The sequence below is a fragment of the Ictidomys tridecemlineatus genome, chromosome 9 (genome assembly GCF_052094955.1).
Source record: "Ictidomys tridecemlineatus isolate mIctTri1 chromosome 9, mIctTri1.hap1, whole genome shotgun sequence".
NCBI classification, from domain to species: Eukaryota; Metazoa; Chordata; class Mammalia; order Rodentia; family Sciuridae; genus Ictidomys; species Ictidomys tridecemlineatus.
In genome coordinates, this window is record NC_135485.1 from 100,415,536 (window position 1) to 100,429,344 (window position 13,809).

Consider the following 13,809-nt stretch of genomic DNA (forward strand, 5'->3'; position numbering starts at 1 on the left):
TGAGGGACACCTAGGTTGGTTTTACAGTCTAGCTATTGTAAATTTATTAATTCTTGATTTTTCTTCTTGTTTTTTAGGACTCTTGTTAAGGAAGAGACATCCTAGGCTGACATAGTATAGATTTGGGCCTATTTTTTCTTCTATTAGGTGCAGGGTCTCCATTCTAGTGCCTGAGTCTTTGATCCACTTTGAGTTGATTTTTGTGCAGGGTGAGAGATAGAGGTTTAATTTCATTTTGTTTTATTTTGCTACATATGGATTTCCAGTTTTGCCAGCACCATTTGTTGAATAGGCTATCTTTTCTCCAGTAAATGTTTTTGGCACCCTTGTCTAGTATGAGATAACCGTATTTATGTGGGTTTGTCTTTGCATCCTCTATTCTGTACCATTGGTCTACAAGTCTATTTTGGTGCCAATACCATGCCATTTTTGTTATTATTGCTCTGTAGTATGGTTTAAGGTCTGGTATAGTAATGCCACCTGCTTTACTCTTCTTGCTAAGGATTGCTTTAGCTATTCTAGGTTTCTTATTTTTCCAGATGAATTTCATGACTGCTTTTTCTATTTCTATGAGGAATGTCAATGAGACTTTTATTGGAATTGCATTAAATTTGTATAGTGCTTTTGGTAGTATGGTCATTTTGACAACATTAATTCTGCCTATCCAAGAACAACGGAGATCTTTCCATCTTCTAAGGTCTTCTTTAATTTCTTTCTTTAGTGTTCTGTAGTTTTTGTCGTAGACGTCTTTCACCTCTTTCATTAAGTTGATTCCCAAGGTTTTTTCTTTTCTTTTCTTTTCTTTCTTTCTTTCTTTTTTTTTTTTTTTTTTTTTGAGGCTATTGTAAATGGTTTAGTTTTCCTCATTTCCCTTTCAGAGGATTTGTCACTGATATACAGAAATGCCTTTGATTCATGGCTGTTGATTTCATATCCTGCTACTTTGCTGAATTCATTTATTAGTTCTAGAAGTTTTCTGTAGAGTGTTTTGGGTCTTCTAAGTATAGAATCATATTGTCAATAAATAGTGCTAATTTGAGTTCTTCTTTTCCTATCTGTATCTCTTTAGTTTCTTTCATCTCTCTAATTGCTCAGGCTAGTGTTAAATAGAAGTGGTGAATAAGTACTAGTCTTGTTCCCATTTTTAGAGGGAATGCTTTCAATTTTTCTCCATTTAGAATGATGTTGGCCTGGGGCTTAGCATAGATAGCTTTTACAATGTTGAGATATTTTCCTGTTATCCCTAGTTTTTCTAGTGTTTTGAACATGAAGGGGTACTGTATTTTGTTGATGATCATATGGTTCTTATCTTTAAGACTATTGATGTGATGAATTATATTTATTGATTTCCGTATATTGAACCAACCTTGCACCCCTGGGAGGGTGCGCTATCTTTTTGATATGTTTTTGTATTTGATCTGCCAGAATTTTATTGAGAATTTTTGCATCTATGTTCACTAGAGATATTGGTCTGAGGTTTTCTTTCTTTGACATGTCTTTGCCTGGTTTTGGAATCAGGGTGATATTGGTTGGCCTCATAGAGTGAGTTTGGAAGTGCCCCCTTTTTTTCTATTTCATGAAATAATTTGAAGAGTATTGGTATTAGCTCTTCTTTAAAGGTCTTGTAGAACTCAGCTGTGTATTCATCTGGTCCTGGGCTTTTCTTGGTTGGTAGGCTTCTGAGAGTGTCTTCTATTTCGTCACTTGAAATTGATCTGTTTAAATTGAGTATATCATTCTGATTCAGTTTGGGCACATCCCATGCTTATAGAAATTTGTTGATGCCTTTGATATTTTCTGTTTTATTGGAGTACAAATTTTCCAAAATAACTTCTAATTATCTTCTGCATTTCTGTAGTGTCTGTTGTGATATTTCCGTTTTCATTACATATTTTAGTAATTTGAGTTTTCTCTCTCCTTCTCTTTGTTAGCATGGCCAATGGTTTGTCAATTTTATTTATGTCTTCAAAGAACCAACTTTTAGTTTTGTCAATTTTTGCTATTGTTTATTTTATTTCAATTTCATTGATTTTAGCTCTGATATTAATTATTTCCTGTCTTCTGTTTTGGGGATTGATTTGTTCTTCTTTTTCTAGGGCTTTAAGATGTGGTGTTAGGTCATTTTTTTGGTTGACTTTTTATTTTTTTAATGAATGGGACTCAATGCAATAAACTTTCTTCTTATTACTGCTTTCATAGTATCACAGAGACTTTGATACATTGTATCAATGTTCTCATTTACCTCTAAGAATTTTAAAATTTCATCCTTGATTTCTTCTGTTATCCATTCATCATTAAGTTGTGTATTATTTAGTCTCCATTTGTTACAGTAGCTTCTATTTTTTATTTTGTCATTGATTTCCAATTTCATTCCATTTTGGTCTGATAGAATGCAAGGTATTATCTCTGTTTTTTTGTATTTTCTAAGAATTGCTTTGTGGCATAAGATATGGCCTATTTTAGAGAAGGAGTTCTGTCCTGCTGAGAATAAACTGTATTCATTCATTGATGAATGAAATATTCTATATATGTCTGTTAAATCTAAATTATTGATTGCATTATTTAGTTCTATAGTTTCCTTATTTAGTTTTTTTCTTTTTTAAATTAATTTTTATATGTTTTAATTAGTTATACATGACAGTAGAATGCACTTATATACTTTGATATACATAGATGGGATATAATTTCTCACTTTTCTGAGTATACATATTATAGAATCATATTGGTCATACAGTTACATATATACATAAAGTAATAGTGTCTGTTTCATTCTACTATCTTTCTTATCCCAAATCCCCTGCCTTCCCATCCTTTTACTTCTCTCTACCTAATCTAAGGAAACACTATTCTTTTTTGTTTTGCATTACAATTCTTTTTTAAAAAAATTGATTTTATTATTTTTTTTAAATATACAACAACAGTGGAATGCATTACAATTCTTATTACACATATAGAGCACAATTTTTCGTATCTCTGTATATAAAGTATGTTCACGTCTACTTATGCCATTAAACATGTACTTTTTTTTGCATTACAATTCTTAATACACATATATACCATAATTTTTGTTTTTGTTTGGAAGATCTGTCCAGTAGTCAGAGTGGTATGTTAAAGTCACCCAGTACTATTGTTCTATTTGATTCTTGAAATTGAAAAGGTTTTTTTTTTTTTAAATGTATATAGATGCTCCATTGTTTGGGGCATAAGTATTTATAATTGTTATATCCTGCTTATATATACTTCCCTTAAGAAGTATGAAATGTCTGTCTTTATCACTTCTGATTAACTTTGGTTTAAAGTCTACTTTATCTGAAATGAGAATGGAAACCCCTTCTTGTTTACACAATCCATGTGAGTGATAAGTTTTTTCCCATCCTTTGATCTTCAGCCTGTGGATATCTTTGCCCATGAGGTGAATCTCTTGAATCAGCATATTGTTGGGTTTTGCTTTTTAATCCAATCTGCTAGTCTGTGTCTTTTGATTGATGATTTTAGGCCATTAACATTCAAGGTTATTATTGAGATATTATTTGAATTCTCTGTCATTTTGATTTATTTCTGGTTTTCGATTTGTCTTAGTTTCTCATTTGGTTGAATGTCCCTTTAGTGTCAGTCCTTCCTTTGCTGGTTTTCACCTTTTTTTCACTTCATTCTCGTGGAATATTTTTTTGAGAATGTTCTGTAGTATAGACTTTCTAATTGTGAATTCTTTTAATTTTGTTAATCATGGAAGGTTTTAAATTCATCTTCAAATCTGAAACTTAATTTTGCTGGATATAAAATTCTTGGTTGGCATCTGTTTTCTTTTAGAGCTTGAAATATATTATTCTAGGATCTCCTAGCTTTGAAGGTCTGGGTTGAGAAATCAGGTGAGATATTTGCAAATTGGTTTCCCCCTATACATAATTTGATTTTTTTCTCTCACAGCCTTTAAGATTTTATCTTTATTCTCTGTGTTAGTCATTTTTATTATAATGTATCTTGGTGTGGGACTGCTGTAATTTTGTACATTTGGGGTCTTGCATGCTTCTTGTATTTGATTTTCCATTCCATTCTTCAGGTTTGGGAAATTTCTGCTATCATATCATTGAAAAGACTGTACAGTTTATATCTCTGCTCCTTCATCTATTCTGATAACTCTTAAATTTGGTCTTTTCATGTTATCCCCTAATTCTTGGACATTATGTTTATGGTTTCTTACCATCTTCTCTGTATGTTCAACTTTACTTTCAAGATTATATATTTTGACTTCATTGTCTGAGGTTCTGTCTTCCAAGTGGTCTAATCTTTTGATGATGCTTTCTATTGAATTTATAATTGGTTACTGATTCTTTCATTTTGAGGATTTCTACTTTTTTTTTTTTTTTTTTAATGATCTCTAACTCTAACTCTTTATTGAAGTGGTCTTTCACTTCCTGGATATTTTTTCTTTGACTTCATTCCTTATACTGTTCTTTACTTCACATGTCAATTTAACTATGTACAATCTGAATTCCTTCTTGGACATTTCTTCTATTGTGTTATCAGTGACTTCTGTTAAGCATCTCGGTTTGTTTGAGGCATTTTGTTCCCTTGTTTTTTTTTTTTTTTCATTTTGTTAGTGTGTTTTCCCATCTGAAATTATGGATCTAAGACAGGATAAATTCTACCCTGTAGACCTATAGTGTCTCTGAAGGTTTTCAGTGCTTCACCTTTACTGGTGAGACCAATATCAACAGCATCCAGCATGCACACTATATACCCTTAAACCTAATAGTTCCCACTAAGGCATCTACTGGTTTCTCAAATTAAACCAAAATGGAGTTCAATAACTATCTATAGTACAAACAGAATATTTGTTAAAATGATTTACAGTTTCAAGTGGTGGATGAGAGAACAGAGGTAGTGTAGTATGCAATATTTGCAAGGGAGGAAGAGAGAATTTAGAAGTAAAAATTCATAAGAAGAGTGGAAGAGGAGCCAACAGAGATTGACTGCTGGTTGGAGAAAAGTTGAAAAGAAAATCCAAGAAAATAGACAAGAGAGAGGAAGAATACAAACAAAGAGAAAAAATCAAAGGCATAAGAATATAACAAAAATACAAAACACCATTCATATATCATTGTCCTCCACACACTGATGCATAAAAAACATCCTGTTCCAAATATGGTAGAGAGATTAACGAATCAAAAAATAAAAAAATAAATAAATCTTGCTGGAAAGTCGAACTATCTCTGTCAGTGTTCAACAGTTTCTCCGCCTTCTCTCTATGTCTCCTGGGATCACCAAATCCAGACAGCCCACACAATCCCAGTCACTATCCCACCAATCTGAACTTCAGATACCTCAGGCTTGGCCACACTGCAGTCCCAAGATCTCAATGCTATTCCTACTTGCAGAGAGACCACCAGGGATACACTCATGCAAAGGAGCAATCTTGAGATGTAGCAACAAGACAAGGGCCACTCAGCAGGAAGACCTCAGGCTCCTCCAAACCTGCAGGCACCCCTCATAGTGGACCTGCAGGTCCTAGCTGCAGTCCCCATACAGAGGCTCTTGTGGTGGTAAACCTGCTGGCACCTGGGCCCCAGGTCCTAGCTGGTGTTCCAAAATGGGTGCAGCCATATGCAACCAAACCTGGAGTCTCCCCCGAAGGAGTGCTGTAGGCCATGGTAGCAGCAGTAGTGGCAGTGGTTGTTGGCAGCAGGCAGCGGGTCAGCAGTAGTTGTGGCTGCAGAGGCTGTAGCAGTGGCTGCAAGGGCTGCAGTGGCAGCTACAATTGCAGCTGTAGGGGCAGTCTCAACAGGCGATCTTAGGGGGTCAGCAGTGATGTCGGCTTCAATTGCATCCAGGGCAATGGTCTCTTCTGTGGCAACAGCACCCAGAAAGAAGACCTCCAGGCAACCTCAGGCTGGCAGCAGCGGAATCAGAAGCAGCAGCAATGGCAGTAGTAGGGATTGAACTGGGGATTTATTTATTAGGAACTGGGGATTGAACTCAGGGGCACTCGACCACTGAGCCACATCCTCAGCCCTATTTTGTATTTTGTGTAGAGACAGGGTCTCACTGAGTTGCTTAGCCCCTCACTTTTGCTGAGGCTGGCTTTGAACTCACTATCCTGTCTCAGCCTCCTGAGCTGCTGGGATTATTGGCGTGTGCCACCACATCTGATGAGGACTTGAACTGATGCTAGTGCATGATTGCATTAGGAGTCTACGTGACACTGGGTTTTTAAGAGGAAAAGCTTAACTCTCCTTCACCCAATGTTGGACCACTCTCTCCATACCAACACAAATCCCCTCTCATCTTTGCTTTCCCCATTTGCCCAGTTTAGACGATGTCCTCCATCTTTCCCATCATTTAAACAGTGGAAAAGACAGAGGTGTCAAACTCCTACTAGTGTTTGAGGCCATCCTCTTTGTTGCCCGCTTGCATCCTGGCTGTTTTTTCTATGTGTCTATTCATGTTCTGCTTCTCTTAAAAGTTATATTATTCAAACGTCTTTCTGTTATAGACACTTCTCTAATTTCATACCTTCTCTAGGCTACCTCATTTACTTTCATTTATTTAGTACCCAGTTGACTTACAACATAAAAATTAAAGCAACAACAACAACTAGCCAATGGACTTGGCAGTAACTCCCAACATTGTATCCTTGGCTCCATGTCTTTTCAATTCCAGACCTTATACTCAAGTTCTGTTTATCACTATCATTTGCCTGATTCACCGGGACTTTAAAACTTAGTAAGTTCACACAGCATTTGTGATCTAAATCCTTTTTCTTGTGTTTCCTGTTTTTACTGAATGGGATACTGCCTGCAACAGTTGCTCAAGCCAGAAATTCAAGAGTTATTCTGGTACCTCCCTCTCTCTTTATTTCCTCTTCCAACCAACTCATGACTAAATCCTTTTGATGATGTGAGCTTCAATAGCTCTTCAATCTATACATGTTCCATTTCTTCTACTAGGTCTTGAATTCAGTTATTTCTTACATGAAATACTGCCCTGGTTGCCTAACTGATGTCCCTGCATTCTCACTTGCCTTCTTCTGACTGGTTGTTCACAGAACAGCTAGAATGGTCTTTTCAGACAAAAATGATCATGATATTCCTCTTCTTAAAAATTATTCCACAGATCTCATTGTCTTTAGGCTGAAGTCCATACTTAGCTCTGTGTGACCTGAGTCAACTTCTCTAGTTTTTTCCCCACCAATTCCCATTGTTGTCTTTTTGTTGAATGTTCAAGATCCTAGGTTCCATCCCCAGCACCACAAAGATAAATAAATAAATAATAAAAAAGATTATTTTAAAAAGTAGAAATTGGAAAAAAATTTCTTCTTGAAAAGGTTTTATTAAGAGAACCATTTTGTACTTTTGATTTGGAACCTTTATAATTTTGTACTATGGAAATTGAGTGTCATAATGGGAGAGACAGATAGCCGGGCTGATAAGATTGAATGAGATGTTTGCCTTGGCCTCCTGTGTCAGTGTCTAAAATTTGAACTGATTGCTTTAGGGCTCTGTGTTCAGAAACAAAGACTTCTGAATTCACCCTCAAGGAGATAGGGTTTGATGAGTCTCACTAGAGCTTCATTTAAACTGTTTATCATGTTTTTATCTTTTTTTTTTTTTTAATTCGGTCCCTGGATTGAATCCAGGGGCACTTAACCACTGAGCCACATCCTCAGTGCTTTTTCATATTTTGTTTAGAGACAGGGTTTTTCTGGGTTGCTTAAGGCATCACTGAGTTGCTGAGGCTGGCTTTGGACTTGAGATTCTCCTGTCTCAAGCTGTGGGGATTACAGTCATGCAACACTGAGCCCAGCCTTGTTTTTATCTTTCAATGTTGTTACTTATTCTTTATTGTTATCACACTTAATACAGCGGCTATGTTCAGAGATCTTTTGAAGGCATTTATAAAAGATAACTATTGTGTTGCCGCAATGTAATAACCTTTGAAGAATAAACTCTTCATAGTTGGATTTTATGTTCTTAGAAACATTTCTGCTAAATAAATTTAGCAGTTAAAATTATGAGCGGAACACTGTGGCACACACCTGTAATCCCAATGACTCAGGAGGCTGAGGCAGGAGGACTGTGAGTTCAGAGCCAGCCTAAGCAACTTAACAAGGCACTTAACAACTCAACAAGACCCTGTCTCTGAATAAAGTATAAAAAAGGGCCAGGGGGACGGTATGGCTCAGTGGTTAAACACCATTGGGTTCAATCCCCTGCACCAAACAATAACAACAACAACAACAACAAAACCCAAAACAAAAAATTATGTTGCATAGGTTGATATATTGATTATTGTAATAGTTACATATTCTGTCAGCAAATTACACCAAAATTTTTATCTTAAAACATTTGTTATCACAGTTTATGCCCACTAGGAACCTGACGCTGGGGTGGCTGTTTGCTTCTGGTTTAAAGTCTCTCCCAAGGTTGTAGTCAAGCTGCCACCCAGCTGGGCTGCAGGCGTCTCAAGCCTTGATGAGGGCTAGGCTCATCATGGTTATTGGTAGGCCTCCCAGCACTCACATGGGTCTCCCCACAGAGCTGTTTCTGGATGTGGCTGCTGGCTTTTTCCTTGGCCAAAAGAGCTAAGCAAGAGGCTCAGTTTTTTATAACCCAATTTTGAAAATAGTATCACCTCTGCTATATTCTTTTGGTTGGAATTGTTTTTTGAGATTCAACACATAGTCAAGAGAAGGGATTATACAAGTGTATAAACATCAGAAGAGGAAAATTGTGGGTTGCTGCAGAGAAATGTGTCCACTTGCAAGCATGCACTCACACACATTGTTGTGGACTGAATAGTGCCCCCAAATTTACATGTGGAATTCCTAACCCCCAGTACCTCAGAATATAATTGTATTTGGAGAGAAAAAATTTTTTTAAGTATATATATTTTATTTATTTATTTTTATGTGGTGCTGAGGATCAAACCAAGTGCCTCACAAATGCAAGGCAAGCACTCTACCCCAGCCCTGAAGATAAATTTTTTTTTTTATTGGTTGTTCACAACATTACAAAGCTCTTGACATATCATATTTCATACATTAGATTGAAGTGGGTTATGAACTCCCAATTTTACCCCAAATGCAGATTGCAGAATCACATCGGTTATACATCCACAGTTTTACATAATGCCCAATTAGTAATTGTTGTATTCTGCTACCTTTCCTATCCCGTTCTATTTTTAAGGAGATGACTAAGTTAAAATGAAGTGGCTAGAGTGGGCCCTAATCTGACTAGTGTTGTGAGAAGAGGAAATTTGGACAACAGAGAGAGGTCACCAGGGATGCTTGAGCATAGAAAAAGACAATGTGAGGATACATCAAGAAGGTGGTTATCGTCTCTCATAGTGTCCCGTGCCAGAGCAAACCGTAGCCCTGAATCATTGCCTGGCCTCTGCCTTAGGCTGCTGGCAATGAAGAGGGTTGCACAGTGTAGAAAAGAGGAGAAAAGAAGACAAAAAAAAAAAAAAAAAAAGAAGGTGGTTATCTTCGAGCCAAGAAGAGAGGCCTCATAAGAAACCAAACCTGACACCTTGATCTTGGGTTTTTGGCCTCCAGAACTGTGAGAAGATGAATTTCATTTGGTAAAACCTTATCTAGTCTATGGCATTTTGTTATGTCAACTTTAACAAATTGATATGCATGTAATTTTATAATATTTTAAAAGAAAACATTTTTCATAATACTTAAATTTTACAGTAATCAGAATGTATCTTCTTTTTCCCCCTTTAAATCACAGGAACAGTGTTCCTTTAGTTGGGACTGGGGGCCTTCTTTTCCTACCCAAGGAATCTGGAAAGGTGTTAGAATTGAAGCCTATAATATTTGTCATCTGTATGACTTCACATTTGTCCCAATGTATGGTAAGTTAAGAATTGTAATTTCTTGTTTTTGTGTCTTCTCCTCTGTGTTATAAATATTGAGTTTGTAATTTGAATATATGTTTCAGAGACTTAATTTTTAAAAACACGTGGCACTGCCAATTTATAAACGTAAGACGTAAATACAAACTGATTTGTCAGAAAAATTGACAATATAAAGCAGGTAGGTAGGTAGATACCTTTTAGCATATTTTGCAAAAAAAGGAAGAAAAAAAATGCAGAACATCTCTAATTCCTCCTGAGCTATGTCTTCTTTGTTGGAAGGATTGGGTGTGCTGGCTTGTACTCCTTTTTGCTGTCCCTGAGGTCACTTTCAGTCACTAGACCAGTTTTTTGTCACCGTACATTATCTCCATAACTCAGAGAGCACCTCTGAGGCCCTGACATGTAAGCCTTGTTAAGAGTTGAAAATGAACTGGAAGGCAGAGAAGACACAAAGAACATTTTGCAAAGTGAAGAAACTTCTTTTAGTTGAAAGAACTATTCCCTGTCAAGGAAGATTGAAATAAAACCCAGAAATCTCACAGAAGTCAGTGAATCAGTTAAAATTGGATCAAATATTTGTTGAGTTCTTTTCTGAACACTGTGTTTGTTTGGCATAGAAAAAAAATCGAGTACATCCAGTCATTCCTCAGGGTGCTGCACACTGGTTGGAGGAGAGGGGTAATATAAAAGATTACCAATCCATGGGCAGGGGTTGTGCTCAGTGGTACAGCACTTGCCCAGCATGTGTGAGGCATGATGGGATTCAAGTCTCAGCACCACATATAAATAAATAAAAAAAAATAAAGTTCCATTAACAACTATATATATATATATATATATATATATATATATATATACACACACACACACACACACATATATATATATATAAAGAGGGATTTTAAAACTTGACTTGAAATTTTTGTGAATTAATTTACTTTGTGTGTATAATGTGTGTATGTGTATATATTTCTCTCTAATCTCAATCCTGATAATAACGGTTTCTAAACTTTTGTACTTTTCAATATCTTGTGACCATTTGTTTGATTTTTTTTCCCCTAACCTCAGCTTCCTAAATGATTTTTTACAAAGTTCTTCTTTATTTTTTTGCTTTTTTGCCATGCTGGGTGGGAATTGAATACAGGGCCTTGCAAATGCTAGGTAAATGCTCTATCACTGACCCATACCTCCAAACCCAATGTTCACATATTCTTAATGTTCAAGATGCTAAACAATAAAACAATTGTATTTGAAACTAATGCTGAGATCACAGTAAAGCAGGAGCCACTGATGTTTTTAGGGCTACTAAGATTTATCTGGGTTTTAAGATACCAGTGCACTGGTATAACTTTCTTCAAAACCCGATTAGCAGAGATTTATTTAAATGATTCATCCTTAGCCCTGAAATATTCTCATCAGGTTTTAAATAGCAGTAACTCTTGTAGGAAAAACCCTATTTTCGGTATAAAGAGTCACACTGGTATTGAAAAGGGAGGCCCAGATGCTTTGACCAGGTGTGACTCAGCAAACCTCTATTGATCTTTTTCCATGGAGTTTGGGGTGGGTGTTTCGGGAAAACCTACTGTGTGTGCTGAGGGAGGGGAAGGGGAAGTCTGGGCTGGACTTGGCTTACTGAGGTATGTGGGGAGGTAGGGGGGAATGTAACAGGGAAGGTGGATGCCTCAATTCTAAAGATTAGTACATTTATGAGAAAATGATCTGTGCCAAACTGTAGGCCTTTGGGTTTGATGGTGGTTTTTTTTGGTGTGTGTGTAAGAGAGACAGACAGATATTCATTATCCTTGCGAGTTGTTCCAGTTGGGCCATACATCTATTAGGGAGTGATGATTGCCTAATTTTGTGACCTTTTCATACTGTCATATAGACATAAATTAAAATATATAATTTGTTTTGTTGAAATACTCTGTCATTTAATCTTTTGTTCAGTTAGGAAAGCATGGAGATGTTTTTTCAACCTGTGAATTCCCTTGCTTTTGTAGTTCTTTCTGAGTTGGGGTGGCTGTGAATCTCTGACCCATACTTGGGACACTTTTACTTTGCCTGCCCTATCCAAATGTACGGCTGCCTCAGGACTCCTTCATTGTGGATGACCTAGCCTGTGAATTGCAGGAGTGAACTCCAGCACTCAGCTGGACCTCGCCCTGCACAATAGAGGTCTAGTTCAAGGGCATTGCTACCTTTTGCTTATAGCTTAACACAGAAAATATAATATTAAAATATAGCAAAGATTTGTTGGTTTTGTTTATTACCTTACTTGGTAAGCATTCATTCATTTTTTTTCATGCATTCCTTTTTTTTTATTCATCTCTGAATTACTTTTTTTTCTAAAATAACACTCTTCTCCTTTGAAATTGCTGTATGGGTAGTCAGGTTGCTTGAATAATCTTTCCTCTGATTTATTAGTTGCCTTCTTGCTTAGGTACCTTTTCTTCCCTGGAACATACTCCTGTTCTATTCCTTGTTTTGAAGGGGATTTTGCTTTGGGTCTTTTTGCCTTGATTTCATTTTCAGGGATTTTGTCCTGCTAAGTAGGCAGGGAGATCTTGCTGTTTGCTGAAGGGAGAGAAAACAGCTGCTGTAGCTAACCGTGAGCCTGCCTTTCGGTCAATTCAACTGATAACTCTTTAAAAAGCAGCTGCTTCTATCTGCCCTCTAATTCTAGCAGGAGTCCAGGAAAATAGCTTATATTTGAATTTACACGTTCTGCAACTTGGCCAATTCAGTATGGTGTCATTACTATTTCTTTAAATGCACAGTACTACTTTTTCCCTGTAGCTTTTCGTTTCCTATGAAAGATGCAGAAAGAAGGAGCAGGCAAAGGGGGGGGGGGGAGCCGCAGGAGCCCAGCAGGGCGAAGCTAATCAAGGCAGCTGTCTTTGAATAGCTTTTTCCTCCAATGAGATGAAGCATCTTTTTCATCTTACATAAGCAGACGTTTGCAGATTTTTCCCATGCCGACCTGAACATTCCCTGCCTCTGAACTTCCATTTCCCTGCTAGTCCTTAACCCCCCAGATGCCATCTGGTGTTCTTAACTGTGACCTTTGGATGTATTTTGTTTCTCTAAGTACATTTTCAGAGTTAGAGACAGCAGTTTTGCCTTTTTGGATTAGTTTGTAATATATAGTGTCTGTTAAGCTTTACAGATGTAACTATTCAAGAAATCTCTTTCACTGTTTTGACAGAAATGCCCACATAACTGTTTTTGTGCCCTGGTCAGTAGTTTAGGCTGCAAGGATGGTATTTTGAGGAGTGGAGGAGCTGAGGCACCACATAATTATACGTTCATTGGAGAGTCAGACACGTTCTGTGTTCCTACTTTTTTACAAAGATGCTCATTAAGAAGGTAATGTTTTATTGTTTTAATCCCTCCAAATGCTTTGTTTCACTTGGAATGTTTTTATTTGCTTTTTGGAGTTGGAGTCTGAAGGGCTGATTCCCTTTGCTTTTATTCTTCCTTATCATTCATATACAAATTTCTGTCAGTGTGTACCTGCTAGCATCATTCTTTTCAGTAGGTGCTCTCACTAGGCAGCTGTGAGCACTGGAGTCAGGAAGCCTGGGGCCCTGTTCTCTCCTTGGCCTAGGAAACTTTGAGTTAGGACTGCACTTAGGGCTTCCACAACCTCATCTGCAAAGTGACTAGGACATCTCCAGGATTCTTTTATCTCTGCCTTTCCATGGATCTTTCCTTTCATTTAACTAGATGTACCAGTACAACTTAGTGAGAGTTTAAATGTGGAAGATCCCAATTTTCCCTGAAATTAGATATCATACAGCTAGATGAAGACATTGAAACTTGAGGATTTATTAAAATCATTAAAGCAATGCTTAAGATGTAGTTTGAGGGGGCTGCCATTGTAGCTTAGTGGTTAAGGGCTTGCCAAGCATATTTGAGGCACTGGGTTTAATCCTTGGCACCACA

General features: G+C 36.9%; 1 protein-coding gene and 1 pseudogene across 2 annotated transcripts in view; both read left to right on the top strand.

Annotated features, from left to right (window-relative positions):
• Manba (mannosidase beta) overlaps positions 1–13,809 on the top strand; it is a 96,114-nt gene that overhangs the window by 18,784 nt on the left and 63,521 nt on the right. For both annotated transcript variants that reach the window (XM_078021869.1, XM_078021870.1), the window contains exon 5: positions 9,738–9,861. In XM_078021869.1, coding sequence (XP_077877995.1) covers positions 9,738–9,861 — 124 coding nt within the window. The remainder of the gene's footprint in view (positions 1–9,737; positions 9,862–13,809) is intronic.
• On the top strand, positions 9,291–9,431 carry LOC120892659 (small nucleolar RNA SNORA42/SNORA80 family; annotated as a pseudogene).